The sequence below is a fragment of the Helianthus annuus genome, chromosome 16 (genome assembly GCF_002127325.2).
Source record: "Helianthus annuus cultivar XRQ/B chromosome 16, HanXRQr2.0-SUNRISE, whole genome shotgun sequence".
Lineage (NCBI taxonomy): Eukaryota > Viridiplantae > Streptophyta > Magnoliopsida > Asterales > Asteraceae > Helianthus > Helianthus annuus.
Genome location: NC_035448.2, coordinates 124,742,281 through 124,765,201, shown reverse-complemented (window position 1 = coordinate 124,765,201; position 22,921 = coordinate 124,742,281). Strand labels below are relative to the sequence as shown.

The following is a 22,921-nucleotide window of genomic DNA, read 5'->3' as shown; positions in this document are numbered from 1 at the left end:
GATGATAGTGCACAGTCGATATGGCAAGCTTTGGAACAGAAATTCAAAGGCAGTGCATCGATGATCAAGAGTAAGAAAGCACTGATAAAGAAAGAATTTGATATATTCACGGGAATTTAAGGCGAATCGACAAAGTAGCTTATCGAGAGGTATTGTCACTTGGTGGTAGAGATGAGAAGGTTGAATATCGAAAAGACGAATGAGGAGTGGATAGACAAGTTATGTGATGCGCTTCCCTATGAGGAATGGGGAACGTACTTGATGATGTTGAAAAATAGTTCAGATTTCGTGAACTATAGTTTGAGCGTGTTTATAGAGAAAATTGAAGCTCATGAGTTGGAGTTGGTAAAAATCAAGAAGATGAATTCAGCGAATATGCCACAGGATGTGTCTTTATACTACAAGAACAATCCGGCAGCTTCTAATGTTCAGAGTCCGAAGATTCAAACCGGGTTTAGTGCAGACAACACTTCATCTGCTGCTCCAAATGCCTATCAGTCGAGTCAGTCGACTCCATTTGCCAACTACGAGCCAAATGTTAAAGTCTCAGAGCAGAATTCTCCTCAAAGTTCTACAGGGTCAAATCAACAGACATTTGTGTCCGGTGTGCAGTGTAATATTGCAGTTAACATCAAGAATGGGAATGAAATCACCGAGAATGCAGCCAAGCAGCACATCGCGTTACTGGCATCAGTTTTGGAAGCTTATGAAGGTTTGGTCGCTGGTAGGATCGGTAATCCCGATATGACTAAAGAGGATTACGATCAGATCGATCCGGAAGAACTGGAACTGATAGATATAAAGTGGTGCATGGCGAGTCTGGTTAGAAGAGCAAAACGCTTTATGGAAATCACGGGTAGAAGTAGTCTGTCAGGTCCTGATCAGAAATGAGGGTTCGATAAGTCAAAGGTGACTTGTTTTAAGTGCAAAGAACGAGGTCATTTCAAGCGTGAGTGTCCGAATCGTGAAGTGCAGAATCATCAGAACCCGTTCACCAATGATTATTACAGACAGGCTATATATCACCGCCCAAATCAACAATCTGCTGTTCAGAGACCTCAGATTGAAAACAAACCAGAGAAGGCACTTATCGTAAACCAAGATGATGAAAAAGTTGCGTCTGGGTTTAGTTGGGACAAGTATGTTCCAGGAAAGGATGATCGAGCAATGATGGCTGAGGTAGTTGAAATTACCGAGACAGTTGCAGAGTCGAAGGTTAGCGATGAAGTGGTTACTGAGAATGTCAGTGAAGTAGTTTCTGAGAGTGTAGTTGAGTCTGATTCTGAGGTGGTTCAGGAAGTAGTTACCAAAATTGTTGATTCTGTTACTGAAATTGTGATCGAAGAGGTTATGGAAGTTGCTGATCAGGTGGTTCCAGAGGTTGTCAAAGAGGTTTCTACAGATAGTTCTGCAAAAGCTGAGGAATCTGTGACTGAAGTTCTCAACTTTTAATCACGGCAGGAGGAATTTGTTTATACAATGAAATCTATTTTGCCTCCTAACGTCTTTGATTCTTTTGCAGATTATTTTGAAGAGCCAAGAACCGGAACGTGTCCGAGATTTGAAGCTGAGAAAGAAGCAGTTGAGGAGGTGATCGACGTTTCCAAAGTGATGACTGAAGAAGCTCTAAAGGAGATTGCAGATAAAGCATTGATGAGCAAGTTGAAAGAGGTAGACACAGATTTCCAGGAGTCAGTTGATAAGATGTCAGGTCTAGGAGAGGAAACTGGAGTAATAGAGGTCAACGTGGTCAAGTCGTCTGAGTTGGAGTCAAATCTTGTTGGTAAAATTGTTTGTGAGGATGAGATTATAGTTGAAAAAGTTTCAATCCCCGATACAGCGTGTCTAAGTTGTTCACAACCATGGACGGGGTGTCTTGAAAAAGACACCAAGTATCAGGAATTAAAACAACATACAGATTTGGTGAAGTTTGACTTAGAGCAAGTAAAAGAGGCTTACGACACATTGTCTAGGTCAATAAAAATGATCCAAAAAGAGAGTCTTGAAAATGATAAAGCAACAAAGTTGGCACAATCAACTTTATTTGATAAACAACGAGAAGTCAACTTTCATTTAGATACGATCGCATCTTTGAGAAAAGAGCTTGAGTTGACTAAAATTGAAAATGATAGAATTGATCAGAAATTGACGAGTTATGTGGCATCATCGTATGTGTTAGAACAAATAGTGCCACAACATCCACATGCTTCACCTGTCTACAACAGTGTTCCACCCCCAATGTGGAATCATTATACACAGAAATATCCAGATGGGGTGGAAGCTGCATTAAACATCAAATTAAAAACACTTGAGAATGATTTACCTGATAACATTGATATCACTTTCACTGCGTCTGACACTGACAACGAATCCCAGGTAATCAAAAATGTTATTGATCAGGTGTTGGACGAGGATAGTGAGAAATCTGAGAAGGCAAAATCAGTGGAGTCCGGTAGTGATTCTGAGGAGGACGGAAACTTTTTAGATCGTTATTTGACAAAAACGGATAAAAGTGCGGATGATGATTCAATTATGGTGGTTTACACTATGGTTGGATCTGACAAACTTTACTCCAACACCGAGTTTCCGATTCAGAATGTTAAATTTGAGAATGTTCAGAAAATGTTTAAGCTGATTGAGCTGAGCGTAAATGAGTTAAAGAAAAATGATTTCTTTTCAAAACTGAATAAGTCAGTTGGTTCGTCACGTCCTACTAGTCCAGAAAAGGTAGAGGGGGTGGGTAAAAACCAAAATAAGAAAGTTCAGTTAAAGAATAAAGGTCTTGGTTTTGAGAAGAAAATGACTAAGAAGTTGGTCAAGCCAAAAGATAGGATGGATGATGTGTTTGTCGCTGGTCCTAGCACTGAAATTGAAAAAGATTATATCTTTAGTCAAAAGGCCATGAACGACTTCAATGCAGCGCAAAAGCTAAAAGTGGAAACTGTCACAACCACTTTTGTAGAATATGATAAGCGTGTGTGTTATCGCTGCAATGAAGTTGGCCATGTGGCGAAGCAGTGTAAGAAAGTGATTGAAAAACCGGTTGTGGTAAAAGCTGTTAATAAACAGAAGGTTGAAAAACCTAAGGTTGAAAACAAAAATGTTTCAAAACAAATCATTCAAAAACCTCGATCAAAATCACCGGTAGTTGCAAGAGATAAACAAGTGTTGGTTTCACCGATCCGAATTCTTAAACGGGGTGAAAAATTGAAGCCGGAGGATAAGCCAAAATCGATTTTTGAGTTTGGCAAGTCTTCTAAATCTCCCAAGACTTCGAAATTTTACCCTAAAGCAAAAACTTTTGAAAATCAGTCATGGGTCGCGAAATCTAAACCATCTGGTGAGATCAAAAAGATGGAAAGTGTGTTGAAAAATGAGTCACATTTTGTGAAAGATGATGTTGTTGTGTTTGAGTCTGAAATTGATCAGTTTTTGTCGGAATTTCCCAAACTTCATAACAAAGTGAAACAAGATAAAAAGGAAATTGAGTCAAATGTCACATTTAACTTTGCAAAAACAAGTGAGAAATGCAATGTAGTTTTTGGTACAGTGTCAGAAGCTAAAAAGTCAGGGGCATCATTGTTTAACTGATGTGTTTGTGTGCTGATTGCAGGAGCTGCCCAAGTCTGTGCTATCCAGGTGGATAATGGACAGCGGAGCGTCGAGGGATATGACGGGATCCTTAGCTCTATTATATGATGTCAAATCAATTAATGGAAGCTACGTTGGATTTGCTGGTAACCAAGGTGGCAGGATTGTTGGTCAGGGAAAGCTCACAAACGACATCATATCTTTTGACAAAGTGAATTATATTGTTGAATTGACGAACAATTTGTTAAGTATTTCACAAATTTGCGACAAAGATTTTAGCGTACATTTTACAAAAACAGAATGTTTGGTTTTAAAACCAGGGTTTAAAGTCCCTGATGAGTTAGTGCTGTTGCGTGCTCCTAGGGTTAATGATCTTTACATTTTAGATATGAGCACTGCAACACCAACAACTCCTCAAAAACAATGTTTTGTGACAAAATCTAAAGCAACTGAGAAAGAGTCAATTATGTGGCACAGAAAAATGGGTCATATACACGTTCGTAAAATGAATTTTCTTGTACACAACGATTTAGTAGAAGGTGTGAATGTTAAGAATTTTCATTTACCTGACGATTGTGTTGCTTGTAAGAAAGGTAAACAGGTACGGAAGTCTCATCCGCTAAAGATGCTCAACACTATCCGGTTACCTCTCGAGAGATTGCATATGGATCTCTTTGGGCCGGTTAACGTCAAAAGCATTAGTGGAGATTCTTATTGTTTGGTGGTTACGGATGATTACACAAGGTTTTCATGGGTTGTTTGTTTAGAAAAGAAGGATGAAACATTCGATGCTTTGATGGTTTTATTCAAAAAGATGGAAACAGTGTACAAGCTGCCGATCAGAAGAATTCGGAGTGATAACGGAACGGAGTTCAAGAATAACAAAATGTACGAGTTCTGTAACGAGAAGGGGATACTACATGAATTCAGTGCGCCGTACACACCGCAGCAAAACGGTGTGGCTGAACGAAAGAATAGAACCCTGATCGAGACCGCGCGTACTATGTTGGCAGATTCAAAGCTTCCGATTTTCTTCTGGAGTGAAGCAGTGTCAGCAGCTTGCTATACATTGAATAGAGTCCTGACAGTGAAGAAACATAAAAAGACTTGTTTCGAGCTGCTACATCGCTATAAGCCAAATCTTGAGTTCTTGGAACCTTTTGGCTCTCCGTGTACTTTCATAGATGCTGATGGTAAATTCGGAGCAAAAGCGAATGAAGGATTTTTCGTAGGTTATGCCAGCCCGTTAAAAAGGGTGTTTGTACCGTGTCTGGGGAAGGTGATTCAGGTCCATCATGTGGATTGTCAAAAGCACACGCCGTCGCAACAACTTCCCGGACAAAGATTCCTATTTGACTACGACAAACTCTGGGAATCGTTTCATCTGCCGTCCGAGCCGAGTGAGGAGGAACTTGCTCTCATGTACTTGTATCAGCAAAGTCAGTTGCAAGAGCCGGAATCTAGACCGCTAGATGTTCCTACGCCCACCGTGGGTACTCACGATGATGAAGCAGGACCGAGTGGAACAGTTCATATACTGCCAGAGGTACCAGAGGAACCAGCTCCATCATTTGATGTTTCTGACGACTCAGAGGAGGAACCCGCTCCTACCTTTGACGAAGAACCAAATGAGACATCAGAGGAGGCTGTTGATCAAATCGTTGATCTTGACATATCAAATCTGGAATCGGAAGTTGTGGTGCCTGATAGTGTGATGCCACGGACACTGTCTTACCATCCTTCAGAACAAATTATCGGCGATTTACAGAGTGGTGTCAAAACAAGAAATCAGATAGACCAAGCTTTTACATGTTTTTATTCAGATATTGCTGATATGCAGAAAGAAGTCTCATTCAAATGTTTTATTTCGCAGATAGAGCCCAGGACTTACAAAGAAGCGTTGACCGAAAACAGCTGGGTTAATGCAATGCAGGAAGAGCTGCAACAATTTGAGAAACTGGGTGTCTGGAGACTGGTCGATCTGCCGAAGAATCAGAAGTTGATAAAGACAAAATGGGTGTTTAAATGTAAACGTGACGATAGAGGAGTCGTGGTGAGGAACAAAGCACGTCTAGTGGTTCAAGGCTTCAGTCAACAGGAAGGTATAGACTATGAAGAGGTTTACGCGCCGGTCGCAAGGCTTGAAGCTATTCGTATCTTTCTTGCCTTTGCATCCTGGAAAGATTTCAAAGTCTATCAACTCGATGTTAAATCTGCATTTCTGTATGGCAAGATTCGAGAAGAAGTTTACGTGGGGCAACCACCGGGGTTTGCAGATCCACTAAACAAAGATAAGGTGTACTTACTGGATAAAGCATTATACGGTCTACACCAGGCCCCGAGAGCCTGGTACGAGACTCTCTCGACCTACTTGCTGGACAACGGGTTCACAAGAGGAACAGTAGACAGCACCTTGTTCATAAAAGAAGAAGCAGGCCACTTGCTGATCGTGTAGATCTATGTTGATGACATTATTTTTGGTTCCACCAACGACGATTTGTGTAAAGAGTTTGAGAGAGTAATGAAGAAGAAATTTGAAATGAGTTCAATGGGGGAGATGAAGTTCTTCCTCGGGTTGCAAGTAGAACAAATGCCCGACAGAATCTTCATTCACCAATCAAAGTATGTAAAGGACGTGCTCGATAAGTTTGATATGACAGATTGCAGTCCTGCATCAACCCCCCTCGCACAGAACCACGATATTTGTCCGGATGAACAGGGAGTGAAGATGGATGAAACGTTATACCGATCGATCATTGGGTCTTTAATGTATCTCACAGCTTCCCGTCCCGACATCATGTACCCGACATGTCTGTGTGCACGATATCAGTCGAATCCGAAGCAATCACACCTGACGATCGTCAAACGCATCTTACGGTATTTGAAGGGTTGCCCAAGCATCGGCTTGTGGTACCCTCGTTCGGGTGATTTTACCTTATCCGGTTTCTGTGACAACTCGAATTTCTAAGATTTCTATTTTGCATTTATTGCACGTTCTTGTGTTATTAATTGATTATTTGCACAATTATTTGCTATGGAATGATATACGTTTTGATACAACGAATGGTATTGTGTGATTATGCATGGTTATGTGCTACTTGTGAGGGATTTGTCAAATAATGGAATGTGGTGTTGAAACTGTAATAAATATTACTTAAGGGTGCTTAGGGTTGATAGTGAAACTTTAACAACTAATAACCCTAATTCCATTCCCTAATCATTCTCTAATCATCACAAGAAACCAAAACACGTACTTTCATCTCCTCTAATCCTCTCTACAACCATCTTCTTATTATTCTTGGATTTTGCATCAAGTTGATTACCAATCCATCTAGAATCGAATCAAGGTAATTGTTTAAGCATTTCTTATGATTGTTTGATTGTTATTAATCATTGATTCTTGTATTTCTTGTAAACCCTAGTTTATCATATGATGGTTCTGTGTTTTCAATTGAGGTTGATTATTATGATATGATGAATGATTAGCAATGAGATTGTTCACCGAATGATTTTTGTAATCGTTAATTGACTGCTCATGAAACCTACACTCTGTATACATGAATTAGGGTCCTAGATCATATGAACAATAAGAACGTAACTGTTGAATGTGAAAGTGTAACTGTTCCAATTGCCATTTGATTTGTCTGAGGTTGATCTGATATGTTAGTCCGAGCGTTTATGAAATTCTGCCTGAGTTTATTTGATGAATGAATGGACCGAGTTTAAGTAAACTCACATGGTCCGACTTTAAGTGTTTGTCCGAGTTTAATGTTTACATGTTTGACCGAGTTTAATCTTGATATGCTTGGTCCGAATTTAATGAACACACACCCTAGGTCCGAGTTTAAACCCCCTTAGGTGTCCGACTTTGTTTAAAGACCTAATGGTCCGAGTTTGTGGACAAGGAGCTCCCTTGTCCGAGTTTAATGAAGGAGACCCTCCCCCGAGTTTAACTTAATGTCCGAGTATATGTATTATAATGGTCCGAGCATAATTGTTTTAAATGTTGGTCCGAGTATATGTATTGCTTATGGTCCGAGTTTAATGGATCCTTTTTGGTCCGGATATAATGTTTGATATTGTCCGACTTTAATCACTTGGAATGCTTGTCCGAGTTTGATAAATACACTTGGTCCGAGTTTAATGGTTAGATAGTGGACCGAGTTTAATGACCCTATGTTGGACCGAGTTTAATGAATATATATTGGACCAAGTTTAAAACATGATCAACCATGCCCGAATTTATATGTTGATTATATGTCTGAGGTTGTATGATGATTACATGTACCATCCGAGTTTTGAACAGGGAGGCCCCCCCCCCCCCATACTTGCCTGAGTTTTTGAGAGGTGCATGATCCTGTAAATGTTCATATGAATTACGTGAATTGTATGAATGGGTTAACTGTTACGTGATACATGATTGATACATGATATTGGCTATCAAGCACTATGTGATATTAGATTACTAGCGTATCATTTCGAACATGAACTGATTTGTTATACGTGCATACAATAGGACTTGATTAATTACTTGTGAGTGCATAACCTAGCATACCGAGCAAACCAAGGTGAGTTCACACTCCTACTAAGGCATGGGATTCCCGGGTCGTGGGAATGGGATAAAGGTTACCATTGACTAAGAACGTATATATGCTTTTCCTAGACTATCACCTACCATGGTCCTCGGATGTCAGGACGGTTCCGTAGGTTAGGATAACACCTACGTGGTCATATGCCAATTACTGCCTCGGATGTCAGGCACACACGTAAAACCTACGTGTACGCATTACTTACTTCTATCCTCGGTTGTGAAGGATACGTGCGTAAAACCTACGCACACCCCATACGCGCTACTGTTCTCGGATGAAGAACAGGGATGATACGAGTAGTTGATACGAATAGTCTAGTGGTCACATAACATGGGAAGCCCCCACCTGTATAACTTACTATTGGCCCAGTAGAGCCACCCGTTACTTACTGTTACGCACTTACTTACTGTGAACTCGCTCAACTAGTTTGTTGATCATTCTGTTACATGCCTTGCAGATCGTTAGGTACTTGGAGCTTGCACTGGAGAAGCGGGTCGTTGTGGACAAGGATCGTGGTTTCTATGTTGAACTATTATGACATTTAAAACTATTAACTATTGTTGGATTATTTACTATGCTTCCGCTACACTTTGAAACTATGGTTATGTTTTGAACACCTATCGTATTGGATGGATGGTTTACATTTATTTTACTTAATATTAATTACATGTTCAATATGATTGGTGGCTTGATCCTGGTCAGTCACGCTCCCAAGCGGTGATACTCCGCAGGTGGATTTTGGGGGTGTGACAGATTGGTATCAGAGCCATTGGTTATAGAGAACTTGGTTTTAATATGGAAAAACGTTTTTATTAAAACCAGACTATAACCAGAACAGTGCTCTCAACGATCCACAACGACGCTTCGCTCCACGTGCAAGACTCGACATCCTAGGTAATAAGGTTTATGTTTGTTACCTGCTTGCTAGAACTGCATAGAACTTTGCTCGTAGTATGCTTACATTACTTTGCTCACTACTTGTTATTGCTTGAGAACACTTACGTGCTTACACTCTTCTGTCATCGCACTATTCGCGAACTTTTCTCACTTATGTTGTCTTTGATGTGAAGATCAATGGCCGCACGAATTAACATGACTCAAGCCCAGCTAGAGGCTCTCATTGCTGCGGCAGTTGCAGCCGCTCAAGCAGGTAGTATATCCTGCAGTATAGACTCATACTAGGGTCTTTAGATCCTACATTAACGCTCGTATTTAACTTTGCCCTATTCGTACACAATAGGTCAACCCGCTCAGCAACAACCTGTGTGCACCTTCAAGAATTTCATGGATTGTCATCCTAACACGTTCAGTGGCACGGAGGGAGCAGTTGGACTCCTCCACTGGTTTGAAAAGCTCGAGTCAGTTTTCGAGATGTGTGAATGCCCTGAGGCTCGCAGGGTGAAGTTCGCCACTGGCACACTTGAAGGGATTGCGCTCACTTGGTGGAACGCACAAGTGCAGATCTTAGGGTTGGCAGCTGCTAACGCCACACCCTGGAATGATTTCAAAGAACTGATTAAGAGGGAATACTGCACTAGAGAAGACATTCACAAGTTGGAAGACGAGTTGTATAACCTGAAAATGGTTGGTTCGGAAATCGAAGCTTACACCAAGAGATCAAATGAGTTGGCTGTGTTATGTCCAACTATGGTGGACCCTCCATACAAGCGTATTGAGTTATATCTCAAAGGTTTGGCACCAGAAATACAGAGCTACGTTACCTCGGCTAACCTCGACAACATCCAGGAAATCCAGCGTCTCGCTCATCGCATCACCGATCAGGCAGTGGATCAGAATAAACTGCCTAAGCGCGTCAGCGCTACTGCTACAGTCACTCCTTCAGCTACTCCCGTTACCCTCAATGACAACAAGAGGAAATGGGAGGGGGATTCAAGCAAAGCATCAGTTTCGGTTCAGTCCCAGAATCAGCAGCGAAAGACTGGCAACTATCAAAGCCCTAACCAGTAGTCGTCAGGTAGCCACAGGCAGGGTGGATATCGCGGAAACCTCCCAAAGTGTAACAACTGCAACAGGCACCACAGCGGCCAGTGTAACAGGGGCCGTTGTCAAAGATGCCTCAAGATGGGTCACGAGGCCAAAGACTGTAGAAGCCCTCGTCCTGCGAATCAGAATCAGCAGCAGCCACCGGCACAGCAGAATCAGCAACAGGGCAACAAGGGGTGCTATAATTGTGGTGCTGAAGGTCACATCAAGAGACACTGCCCTCAGCTAAACAGGAACCAGAACAACAACAACAACAATCAGGGCAACGGGAACAATAACAACAATAACGGGGGAAACAACAACAACAATGGCAACGAAGCTCGGGGTCGTGCTTTTGTGCTAGGTCGGGGAGATGCAGTGAATGATCCCAATGTGGTTATGGGTAAGTTCCTTCTCGACGATATTTACGTTACTGTCTTATTTGATTCGGGTGCTGATACAAGTTATATGTCCTTGAAAATGAGTAAATTGTTAAAACGTACACCAACACCCCTAGACACCAAACACGTCGTAGAACTAGCCAATGGTAAAAGTGTAGAAGCCGCTCATGTAGTCAAGGGTTGTAGTATTGTTCTAGCGGGTCAGACTTTCTCAATTGATCTTATACCCATAGTTTTGGGTAGTTTCGACGTCGTCATCGGTATGGATTGGTTATCCCAACATCACGCGGAGATCTTATGCAAAGAAAAAGTTATTCGTATTCCTCGCTCCAGTCAAGAACCCCTCGAAGTTCAAGGTGACAAGAGTGGTGCTGTGGTTGGCATCATCTCTTTCTTAAAGGCGCAGAAATGTTTACGAAAGGGACATACTGCCATTCTGGCACTTGTCACTGACGCATCAGCAAAGGTAAAGAAGCTGGAGGATATACCAGTTGTGCGTGATTTTCCTCAAGTGTTTCCTGAAGATTTACCCGGTTTACCGCCTCATCGTCAAGTCGAGTTTCAGGTTGAGTTGGCTCCTGGAGCAGCACCTATAGCTCGTGCACCGTATCGTTTAGCTCCAACCGAACTGAAAGAACTGTCGAAGCAACTGCAAGAGCTCTTGGAAAAGGGATTTATTCGTCCAAGCTCTTCGCCTTGGGGAGCTCCAGTGTTATTTGTAAAGAAGAAAGACGGTACGTTTAGAATGTGCATCGACTACCGTGAACTCAATAAGGTGACGGTGAAGAACCGTTATCCTCTTCCGCGCATAGATGACTTATTCGATCAGTTGCAAGGGTCGTGTTATTACTCCAAGATAGACTTGAGGTCAGGTTATCATCAGCTGAGAGTCCGGGATGAGGACGTCTCCAAAACCGCTTTCAGAACTCGCTACGGTCATTACGAGTTTCTGGTCATGCCATTCGGGCTTACGAACGCGCCTGCAGTCTTCATGGATCTTATGAACAGGGTGTGCAAACCTTATCTTGACAAGTTCGTTATTGTCTTCATAGACGACATTCTAATCTACTCAAAGAGTCAGGAAGAACACGAGCAGCACTTACGTCTTATCTTGGAACTTCTTCGAAAGGAGCAACTGTACGCAAAGTTTTCAAAATGCGACTTCTGGCTTCGTGAAGTCCATTTCTTAGGCCATGTGGTGAACAAGGATGGGATTCATGTCGATCCATCCAAGGTAGATTCGATCAGGGATTGGCCAGCACCGCGTACACCAACAGAAATACGCCAATTTTTGGGTTTGGCAGGGTACTACAGGCGGTTTATCAAAGACTTCTCCAAGATCGCGCAGCCGCTTACTATGCTAACACAGAAAGGTGTCGTTTACAGATGGGGTAATACGCAGGAAACTGCTTTTCAGTACTTAAAGGATAGGCTTTGCAGCGCACCTATTCTCTCATTGCCAGAGGGCACAGATGACTTCGTGGTTTACTGTGACGCATCGATACAGGGGCTTGGTTGTGTATTGATGCAGCGGGATAAAGTTATTGCCTACGCCTCTCGTCAACTCAAGGTTCATGAACGGAACTACACGACGCACGACTTAGAGCTGGGAGCTGTTGTTTTCGCGCTTAAGATATGGCGACACTACCTGTACGGTACCAAGTGCACAATTTACACCGATCACAGGAGTCTCGAGCATATCCTTAAGCAAAAGGATTTGAATATGCGTCAACGGAGATGGGTTGAACTACTGAACGACTACGAATGCGCCATCAAGTATCATCCAGGCAAGGCCAATGTTGTGGCCGACGCCCTCAGTCGGAAAGACACTCTACCTAAGCGCGTGCGAGCACTACAGCTTACTATTCAGTCCAGTCTTCCTGCACAGATCCGAGCTGCTCAGATAGAAGCACTGAAGCCCGAAAACGTCAAGGCTGAAGCCCTACGCGGCTCACGACAACAAATGGAACAGAAGGCAGACGGCGCCTACTATGTAACGGGGCGTATTTGGGTCCCACTTTATGGCGGTCTACGCGAACTTGTGATGGATGAAGCTCACAAGTCTCGCTATTCGGTACATCCAGGGTCGGATAAAATGTACCACGATATCAAAACAACATACTGGTGGCCAAGTATGAAAGCCCACATCGCCACCTATGTTGGCAAGTGCTTGACCTGTGCGAGAGTCAAGGTTGAATATCAGAAACCAGCTGGTCTAATTCAGCAGCCTAAGATACCGCAATGGAAATGGGAAGAAATTTCCATGGATTTTGTTACAGGCTTACCTAGATCTCAGCGTGGGAACGATACAATATGGGTCATAGTTGATCGACTCACCAAGTCTGCACACTTCCTGCCGATTAAGGAAACGGACAAGTTCTCCACTCTCGCAGACGTCTATCTTAAGGAAGTTGTTTCGAGGCACGGAGTGCCCACCTCTATTATTTCGGATCGCGATGCACGATTCACGTCCGAGCTATGGCAAGCAATGCATAAATCCTTCGGCTCACGATTAGACATGAGCACAGCATATCATCCTCAGACGGATGGGCAGTCTGAGCGAACGATTCAAACACTTGAAGACATGCTTAGGGCATGCGTTATCGATTTCGGCAACGGCTGGGAAAAACACCTCCCATTGGTGGAGTTTTCGTACAATAACAGTTACCATACCAGCATTCAAGCCGCTCCATTCGAGGCATTGTACGGACGTAAATGCCGGTCACCTCTCTGTTGGGCAGAGGTGGGGGATAGTCAAATTACGGGTCCAGAGATTGTAGTGGACGCCACAGAAAAGATAGCACAGATACGACAACGCATGGCGGCAGCACGCGACCGTCAGAAAGCCTACGCGGACAAGCGTAGAAAGCCTGTGGAATTTCAGGTCGGGGACCGGGTATTATTGAAAGTCTCACCCTGGAAGGGTGTGGTACGTTTTGGCAAAAGGGGCAAACTGAATCCGCGGTACGTCGGACCATTCGAAATCTTAGAAAAGATTGGCAAAGTAGCCTACAGGTTGAACTTACCAGCTGAACTCGGAGCAGTTCACAATGTCTTTCATGTGTCGAACTTAAAGAAGTGCTTATCAGATGAAACCCTCATCATTCCTTTTAAGGAACTCACTATCGACGAGCGGTTGCAGTTCGTCGAGGAACCAATTGAAATCACGGACCGGGATGTTAAGGTCCTCAAACACAAGAGAATCCCTCTTGTTCGAGTTCGTTGGAACTCCCAGCGTGGTCCAGAGTATACCTGGGAACGCGAAGATCAAATGAAAGAAAAGTACCCCCAGTTATTCGAAACCAATACATCCACTACTGAGGCTGAAGCTACTACTACTGAATTTCGGGACGAAATTCCAAATCAACGGGGGGATGATGTGACACCCCAGGAAAACCAGTGAACGATGTAACTTACCTAGCTTCCTCAGTGAGTGCGTACCAAATTTCGGGACGAAATTTCTTTTAAGTTGGGGATAATGTGACAACTCGAATTTCTAAGATTTCTATTTTGCATTTATTGCACGTTCTTGTGTTATTAATTGATTATTTGCACAATTATTTGCTATGGAATGATATACGTTTTGATACAACGAATGGTATTGTGTGATTATGCATGGTTATGTGCTACTTGTGAGGGATTTGTCAAATAATGGAATGTGGTGTTGAAACTGTAATAAATATTACTTAAGGGTGCTTAGGGTTGATAGTGAAACTTTAACAACTAATAACCCTAATTCCATTCCCTAATCATTCTCTAATCATCACAAGAAACCAAAACACGTACTTTCATCTCCTCTAATCCTCTCTACAACCATCTTCTTATTATTCTTGGATTTTGCATCAAGTTGATTACCAATCCATCTAGAATCGAATCAAGGTAATTGTTTAAGCATTTCTTATGATTGTTTGATTGTTATTAATCATTGATTCTTGTATTTCTTGTAAACCCTAGTTTATCATATGATGGTTCTGTGTTTTCAATTGAGGTTGATTATTATGATATGATGAATGATTAGCAATGAGATTGTTCACCGAATGATTTTTGTAATCGTTAATTGACTGCTCATGAAACCTACACTCTGTATACATGAATTAGGGTCCTAGATCATATGAACAATAAGAACGTAACTGTTGAATGTGAAAGTGTAACTGTTCCAATTGCCATTTGATTTGTCTGAGGTTGATCTGATATGTTAGTCCGAGCGTTTATGAAATTCTGCCTGAGTTTATTTGATGAATGAATGGACCGAGTTTAAGTAAACTCACATGGTCCGACTTTAAGTGTTTGTCCGATTTTAAGGTTTACATGTTTGACCGAGTTTAATCTTGATATGCTTGGTCCGAATTTAATGAACACACACCCTAGGTCCGAGTTTAAACCCCCTTAGGTGTCCGACTTTGTTTAAAGACCTAATGGTCCGAGTTTGTGGACAAGGAGCTCCCTTGTCCGAGTTTAATGAAGGAGACCCTCCCCCGAGTTTAACTTAATATCCGAGTATATGTATTATAATGGTCCGAGCATAATTGTTTTAAATGTTGGTCCGAGTATATGTATTGCTTATGGTCCGAGTTTAATGGATCCTTTTTGGTCCGGATATAATGTTTGATATTGTCCGACTTTAATCACTTGGAATGCTTGTCCGAGTTTGATAAATACACTTGGTCCGAGTTTAATGGTTAGATAGTGGACCGAGTTTAATGACCCTATGTTGGACCGAGTTTAATGAATATATATTGGACCAAGTTTAAAACATGATCAACCATGCCCGAATTTATATGTTGATTATATGTCTGAGGTTGTATGATGATTACATGTACCATCCGAGTTTTGAACAGGGAGGCCCCCCCCATACTTGCCTGAGTTTTTGAGAGGTGCATGATCCTGTAAATGTTCATATGAATTACGTGAATTGTATGAATGGGTTAACTGTTACGTGATACATGATTGATACATGATATTGGCTATCAAGCACTATGTGATATTAGATTACTAGCGTATCATTTCGAACATGAACTGATTTGTTATACGTGCATACAATAGGACTTGATTAATTACTTGTGAGTGCATAACCTAGCATACCGAGCAAACCAAGGTGAGTTCACACTCCTACTAAGGCATGGGATTCCCGGGTCGTGGGAATGGGATAAAGGTTACCATTGACTAAGAACGTATATATGCTTTTCCTAGACTATCACCTACCATGGTCCTCGGATGTCAGGACGGTTCCGTAGGTTAGGATAACACCTACGTGGTCATATGCCAATTACTGCCTCGGATGTCAGGCACGCACGTAAAACCTACGTGTACGCATTACTTACTTCTATCCTCGGTTGTGAAGGATACGTGCGTAAAACCTACGCACACCCCATACGCGCTACTGTTCTCGGATGAAGAACAGGGATGATACGAGTAGTTGATACGAATAGTCTAGTGGTCACATAACATGGGAAGCCCCCACCTGTATAACTTACTATTGGCCCAGTAGAGCCACCCGTTACTTACTGTTACGCACTTACTTACTGTGAACTCGCTCAACTAGTTTGTTGATCATTCTGTTACATGCCTTGCAGATCGTTAGGTACTTGGAGCTTGCACTGGAGAAGCGGGTCGTTGTGGACAAGGATCGTGGTTTCTATGTTGAACTATTATGACATTTAAAACTATTAACTATTGTTGGATTATTTACTATGCTTCCGCTACACTTTGAAACTATGGTTATGTTTTGAACACCTATCGTATTGGATGGATGGTTTACATTTATTTTACTTAATATTAATTACATGTTCAATATGATTGGTGGCTTGATCCTGGTCAGTCACGCTCCCAAGCGGTGATACTCCGCAGGTGGATTTTGGGGGTGTGACAGTTTCGCTGATTCAGATTTTGGTAGCTGTAAGCAGAATGCAAAGTCCACCACTGCTGGATGCCAGTTCTTTGGAACTCGGCTCGTTACCTGGCAGTGCAAGAAGCAAACTGCAGTCGCGCTCTCCACGTGCGAGGCTGAGTACATCTCAGCCTCTAGCTGTTGCTCGCAGATCCTCTAGATCTAACAGCAGATGCGCGACTTCGGTCTGCAATTCTTGGATACACCGATATTTGTGGACAATGAAGCGGCCATAAATGTTACTAAAAATCCGATTCACCATTCGAAAACAAAACACATTGAAATCCGTCACCATTTTATTCGAGATTGTCATGAAAAGAAATTAATACGGATTGAACATGTGGGCACCGATGATCAGAAAGCTGATTTTTACACGAAACCGTTTGATAAAAAGAGATTTTATTATCTTTTAAGGTTAAATGGGATGAAAAATCTGCAATCTGGGAGGGTTATCGAGTGTGAAGCCGAATTGGGCGGCGATCTGACTTGAACCGTATCGAGTTGTCAATTTTTGTTTGTATAGTTGTATTTCCTGCTTTTCGTTAAAAACAAAAACACAAAAATATGTTTTAGTTTTAGGGGGAGATATTCGCAGAAAAATACAAAAACATGATAAAATCATAAAAATCCAAAAACATTAAAAATGCCAAAAAGAGCTGTGTAATATAGGGGAAATGATAGTACATCAGCTAGACGGGCACAGTACGCTAAAGATATGTAATGTTTAAATGCAATTAAGCAGTCTCGCTAAAGATGTGCCGGTAGGTTCTTACAGAATTAGTAGATCAGTTTGGGATATAAACTAAATTTAACTTGCGTTTTCGTGGGGAACACCTCCAGGATATATAGGTAACCCCTGAAATCCTGTTTGAAAGGTCCCGTATTCTGAGATACTAGGTCTTTATGCTCGGTGATATCTGGGGTATTATCCCGGGACTTCTGCTGTATGGAAATACTGACCTAGTCCCCGGATAATACTTTACGCAAAAAGCTTTGAAACATAAGCCTCACCCTCAGCATGCTGATGAAACAATAAAATTGATAGTCGCTGCTGTTGAAATGCAAAAGATCCTCTAAAGGGGACCCACCGAAAAGTCGAACCGTCATCTCTATGCTGAACGGAAGTTCTGACTTGAGCTCTCACGGTTTCGCATCTACCCCCAACAGATATCAGCCGTGGTATATTCACCTGTAAGACTGAATACTTCCGGATACGGGAGTATATACTGAGGTGGGAACACACGTTAACGTTTAAGTCTCTAAAACATTAATCACATATCCTGAACAGATTGAAAGTTTTGCAAGAATTTAAAATGGATCAATATACCGACAATCAACACGAATTGTTTAAATGGTTAAAATGAAATAAGCTTAACGGTGCTTGTGTTCTGTCGGCAGCTGATATGATCCCCTAACACGCTCGAAAAAACATTGTGTGTATATATTTCAGTTTGTACAGCTTTAAACCCAAAAAGATTTTCTTTTCTCATTTTAGTTTCGACAACTGATATTGGGGATTGGAAGTTCAAAGCCCGTGTGCAGATTATGTTAGTGCCTGATGAGGGTTGGGTAAGCTGTGATTGCAAACAAAGATCTAGTATGATGTTTAAAAGATAAAATGTGCAAATGTTTGAAATGTCGAAAAGTTCATTAGTTTGAACTGATTTTAAAACAAATGACAGAGTACTTCATAAAACTGATCAACCAGGGCCATTAACTTGGACTTGGTAGGTCAAACAGCTGTCCAAGGTCATTAACTTGGACTTGGTCAACTGGGTCAGCGTGTGAAATCGAAAAAGTTGGAAAAATGATTTAAAAATGAATTTTTGAAAAATAAGAAACAGGTTTGCTCTTTTGTCACCATCGGTTCGCTTATTTGTCAAAGTAACATGCCGGTCCGCTTATGAGAACATGTCGTATAAGCGGTCCAGACCTCATATAAATAAAACAGGGGTTCGCTTTTGTTGCCATTTCCAGACCGCTTATACGTCAATCTCTCTGAGGCGATTTCGAGCGATCCTCTGTGTTCATTGTGATTCATTGCTGTTTGAGCCCGATTTTCACTTGTTCTTGATAGAATCTAGTTCATTACATCATGGGCAAGGTAAGTCCTCTCTTAATCTTAGTTCTTTTATGTTAAAAACATGTCTGTTAGTATGATTGCATAATCGAATCGCTTTTTGAGCTTTTAACTGTCATGTTTGATTGAATAGAATAGTGTAGTTGTGTCGTCTGATGATTCCGAGTATAGTATTGTGTGTTAATTGCTAAGATTTGAGCGATTGATGAGTGTTGTCGGCAATGCATAGTTTCAATCTCAGATCTAGGGTGATTTAGGCATGGTTTGTAGAAATCAAAGACACCCTTAGTCTCGGAATTCTGTGTAGATTGTGTTTCTGTAATCCATTTTAGGTTTTTAGCAGTTTTTACAAGTGTTGTAGTAGGACCGCTTTTGTGGACATTCACCATTAGGACCGCTCTTATGTACACCTTGTAGAACCGCTTTTACAGTCATGTAGTTCAGGACCGCTCATAAGTCATCTGTAGGACCGCTTATAAGAATCATTTTAGGTCCGCTCTTATGACATCTTTCAGGACCGCTCATGTGTACCATATCAGGTCCGCTTTTAAGACAGTAAAATGTTGATTCGCTTATTTGGCCAGGGATGGTTCGCTTTTTGTGCATTTTCTAAGTAGGTTCGCTTTTTAGTCACTATAGTGGTTCGCCTATAGGGTTGTGAAGTGTTGGTTCGCTTTTAATGTATCATGCAGGTTCGCTTTTTAGTCAGTAATAAACATATAAAATTTTTCTAAGTCTTGATTTCTGCTGTTGTTGTGCAGGCATCGCCAAACGTGTTATTTGATCCAGTACACAACAGTTTTATTGATTTAGATGTGGAGAAATGTCCTTTATTGTCAGAGTTCAGCAGCATTTTGGATTATATGAATCGTATTCCAGTGAAGAAAGCAATGATTGACCAAAGACCATTGTATAGATCACATATTAGTCGATTTTGGACAAACGCAAAGTATGATGAGGAAAGCAAGGTGATATCATCAGTAGTGGAAGTGGATGGAAAGTTGGAGACAATTTTGGTGACTGAAGCCTTAGTTCGTGAAGTTATGAATTTTCCTGATGAGGCCAACTACCCCACAAGATTTTCGGAACGTATGGTGAAGGGTTGTATGCTGCGTTTAGGATACAGAAATACTTTGAACACCGGAAACTATTTGAAGTCGAAATTTCAAAAATCTTTCAAGTTCTTGATCCATTGTATTCTGATTTCATTGAGCCACACAAAGGGCAGTTTCGATCAGATGAGAGATTACCAAATGAACATGTTAACAGCGTTGGTGTTGAATAAGAAATACAATTTTTCGCACATAGTTTTTCATTATATGGTGGAGAATCTCACGTCGGATGTTAGAACCTGGAGATATCCGCGTTTTGTACAAATGATGATTGATCGTGCATACCCTAGAATTGATAGAAACATTAAGGGTGATCTTCTTGTTCAAGCTCACATGTCTAACAACACTTTAAAGAATCTGGTCAAGTATCATCCTAATCATCCAGAGCCTGATCTAGTGATTGAAAACTTTGGATTGCTTAGAGATGCGAATTATGTGGATCCTGATCCGGAAAATCATCAGAATTGGAGAAATCAAGAAGAAATGAAAGAGGCGTTGTATGCTGTAGAGTTGAAAATACTTCAGAGTTTCAAACTAACCAAGAACGAGTGGTATGTAAAGGAGTCGGGGCGTAGACGTAGATTTGCAACTCCTGTAGCTGAAGGTGAAGGTTCTTCGTCAAAACCGAAGAAGATACAAAAGAAGAAAAAGCAAACAATGTTAGTTGATGAATCTGATGAAGAAATTCCTGAGTTGAATGTTGAAAATGAACAAGAGACGACTGGAGCTGAAAACATTGTAATTGAGACAGATTTGTTTACAACAGAAGCGTATTTTGTTGATAATGTTGTGGAAACGGGTACTTCTGATGTTCAAAATGAAAAAGAGAAGGAGTTAGATGATGTTGAAGGTGACGACGTTGATAAAGATACTACTAGTTCTTCTAGTTCGTCTGATTATGAAGTGATTGATGCAAAAGAACGTGAAAGACGAATGAGAGAAGAAGTAGAACAAGAGAGGTTGATTAGAAAGAGAAAGAGGGAAGAGAAAGAAGATGCACCTTATGAACCCTCTCCGGAGCATGTTTCAGTGTCACAATCTTCTCCGAAGGGTAAAAAGAAAGCTACTAGTCGAAAGAGAACTACACCAAAGATCAAAGTGTCGAAGCGCCCTCAGAAGATCAGGCAAACACACTCTACACCTCCACGTCAACCAACACCTCCACAATCTCCAATACATCAATCTCCTCCCAGACAACCAACACCACAACAATCACCAAGATAACCTACTCCTCCATCACACTAACACCACTCAGACAGCCTACTCCACAACGACAACCATCTCCTCTGTTTCAATCAACACCACCTCCACATCAACCATATTATTCTTCACAAGATCTCTTTGGCACACCTCCACTCACCCAAGCACAACCTGGTTCTTCAAGTAGAGGCCTTCCGATACCACAAGATAATCTGCTACACGTTGATTTCGACTTTGCAAACAATTCTCAAGTATTGAAATTGGAAAAGAGAATTGATGATGTGATAGCAGAAAATAAAAAGTTGGCGGCTGAATGCAAAAAGATTGCTGATAGAGAAAAAACTCTTGCTGGTAAGGTGCAGAGGTTGGAGGGTGAAAACAAAGTGTTGACACTGAAAATTGAAGTTGATCAGACAGAAATCGACGTTCTGAAAGTTCGAGTGTCTGAATTAGAAGAAGAGAAGAATCGTCGAGAAAGTGAAAATGAGTACTATAAGTTGAAGAATAAAGAACTTATGGCTGCTAAAGCGCTACATGAACATAAGTTCTACATGCTGAATAGAGTTGTGGAAAGTATGCTAGAGACATCAGTGGAACAGAAATATGAAGAGTTGAAGTTAGAAGACCTTCGTGCAGAACGTAAAGCAGAATTAGAAAGGCAGATGAAAGATAAGGGTAAAGGGGTGGAAGGAAGTTCTGTAATGTCTATTGTACCTTCAATGGTAATAGATAATCCTGAGCCTATATCTGCAGTTCCTGGTATAGTCGAAGAAGAATCACCAACGCCTAAGTTAATTGGTGGTGAAGATGAAGAGGATGATGAAGATGATGATGAGGATGAGTTTGTTTATTCTGCGAGCAGTCACAGTTCTAAAGGTGATGATGATGATGACGCTGCAGGAGGTTCAGGTGTTAGAGTAACTGAAACTTCAAATGAAAAAGTCGTTGAAGATCTGCTAAACGACACAGTCAATGAAGAAAGTGGTGAAGCTGAGAGAAAGGGGGAGTCGAGTAAGACTCAGATTGTAGAACATCATGAACCTTTGTTCTTACGTTTAGATGTGTATAGGGAAATGTTAAAAGATGTAAATCCCGAGATTCCAATTGATCTTGAAGCTGATTTGGAATCGTTTGATATCAATAAACAGCAAGACTATAAGTATGATTATGTTGAGGATGCTGATATCTACGATAGAGTTGAGGTTGAAGAGTGTTCGGATAATGAAGAGGTTTCTGAAGATACTTCTAAACTTCCAACGTTAATGGAGTTCTTTGCTGCTGAAAATAGAGATGAATTATGTCAGAAAGTGACTGAAGCAGTGAATGATAATGTGTTTGAATGTTTGAGGAAAGAAGCTGAGCAGAAAGATCAATCTAATGCTGATAAAGAAGATCAATCGAAAGCTGAAGAAATTGATCGTTCTAAATGGTTTAAAGATTCTCATGAAAGAAAATTCAAGAGGCCGCTGAAGTTCTTCCAACGTGATAGAAATGTTTCGCTTGGCGATATTATTAGTTGGGGTTTTCTTCCACAGGTCAACGCTTATGCTATTAGAAGAGAATATGGCGTCCAGTATTTTGCACATTTATATGATATAATGTCACTACCGTGGTGGGACGTTGATGAATTAGCAAAAGTGAGGGTCTTGGAGTACAAGGTGAGACAGAATGATACCGCGATGTGGGGCTACATCAAGTATGAACAATTGAAGTCGTTTCGAAAGTGGAAGCCTCATCGTCCAAGACGTGTTCAGAGAATTGATCCGGAAACTGGAGCTGTAGAAGTCATTCTGAATGTGAAACCTCCACGTACAATGAAGACAATTCCGATGCCATAAATGGAACAGGATTTTTATAAAGGCTTTATTGACTGGGTGTACAGTTGCAGAACGACTGAAGCTATAATCACATACAGAGCTGGTGGAGAGCTGAGGGATATTCATGTTTACGACCCGATGTGGTTAGTTAATTGTTCAGCGAAAGATATTGAATGTCTATTCATTCACAAGATTCGCTTCTCTCCAGCAGATAAAGAGCAAGCTCTTCAGTTCCAACGTGTTGTATCACTGTGTATTCAG

The 22,921-nt window shown here is 41.3% G+C and overlaps 1 protein-coding gene across 1 annotated transcript; it reads left to right on the top strand.

The window, feature by feature from the left end:
• Positions 1–1,479: 1,479 nt before the first annotated feature.
• LOC110919553 lies at positions 1,480–22,681 on the top strand. Its single transcript, XM_035985498.1, has 6 exons — positions 1,480–2,226; positions 2,401–2,727; positions 2,899–3,087; positions 19,293–20,767; positions 20,899–21,644; positions 21,744–22,681. The coding sequence occupies exons 1-6, from the start codon at positions 1,480–1,482 to the stop codon at positions 22,679–22,681; spliced, it is 4,422 nt and encodes a 1,473-aa protein (XP_035841391.1).
• Positions 22,682–22,921: the final 240 nt, after the last annotated feature.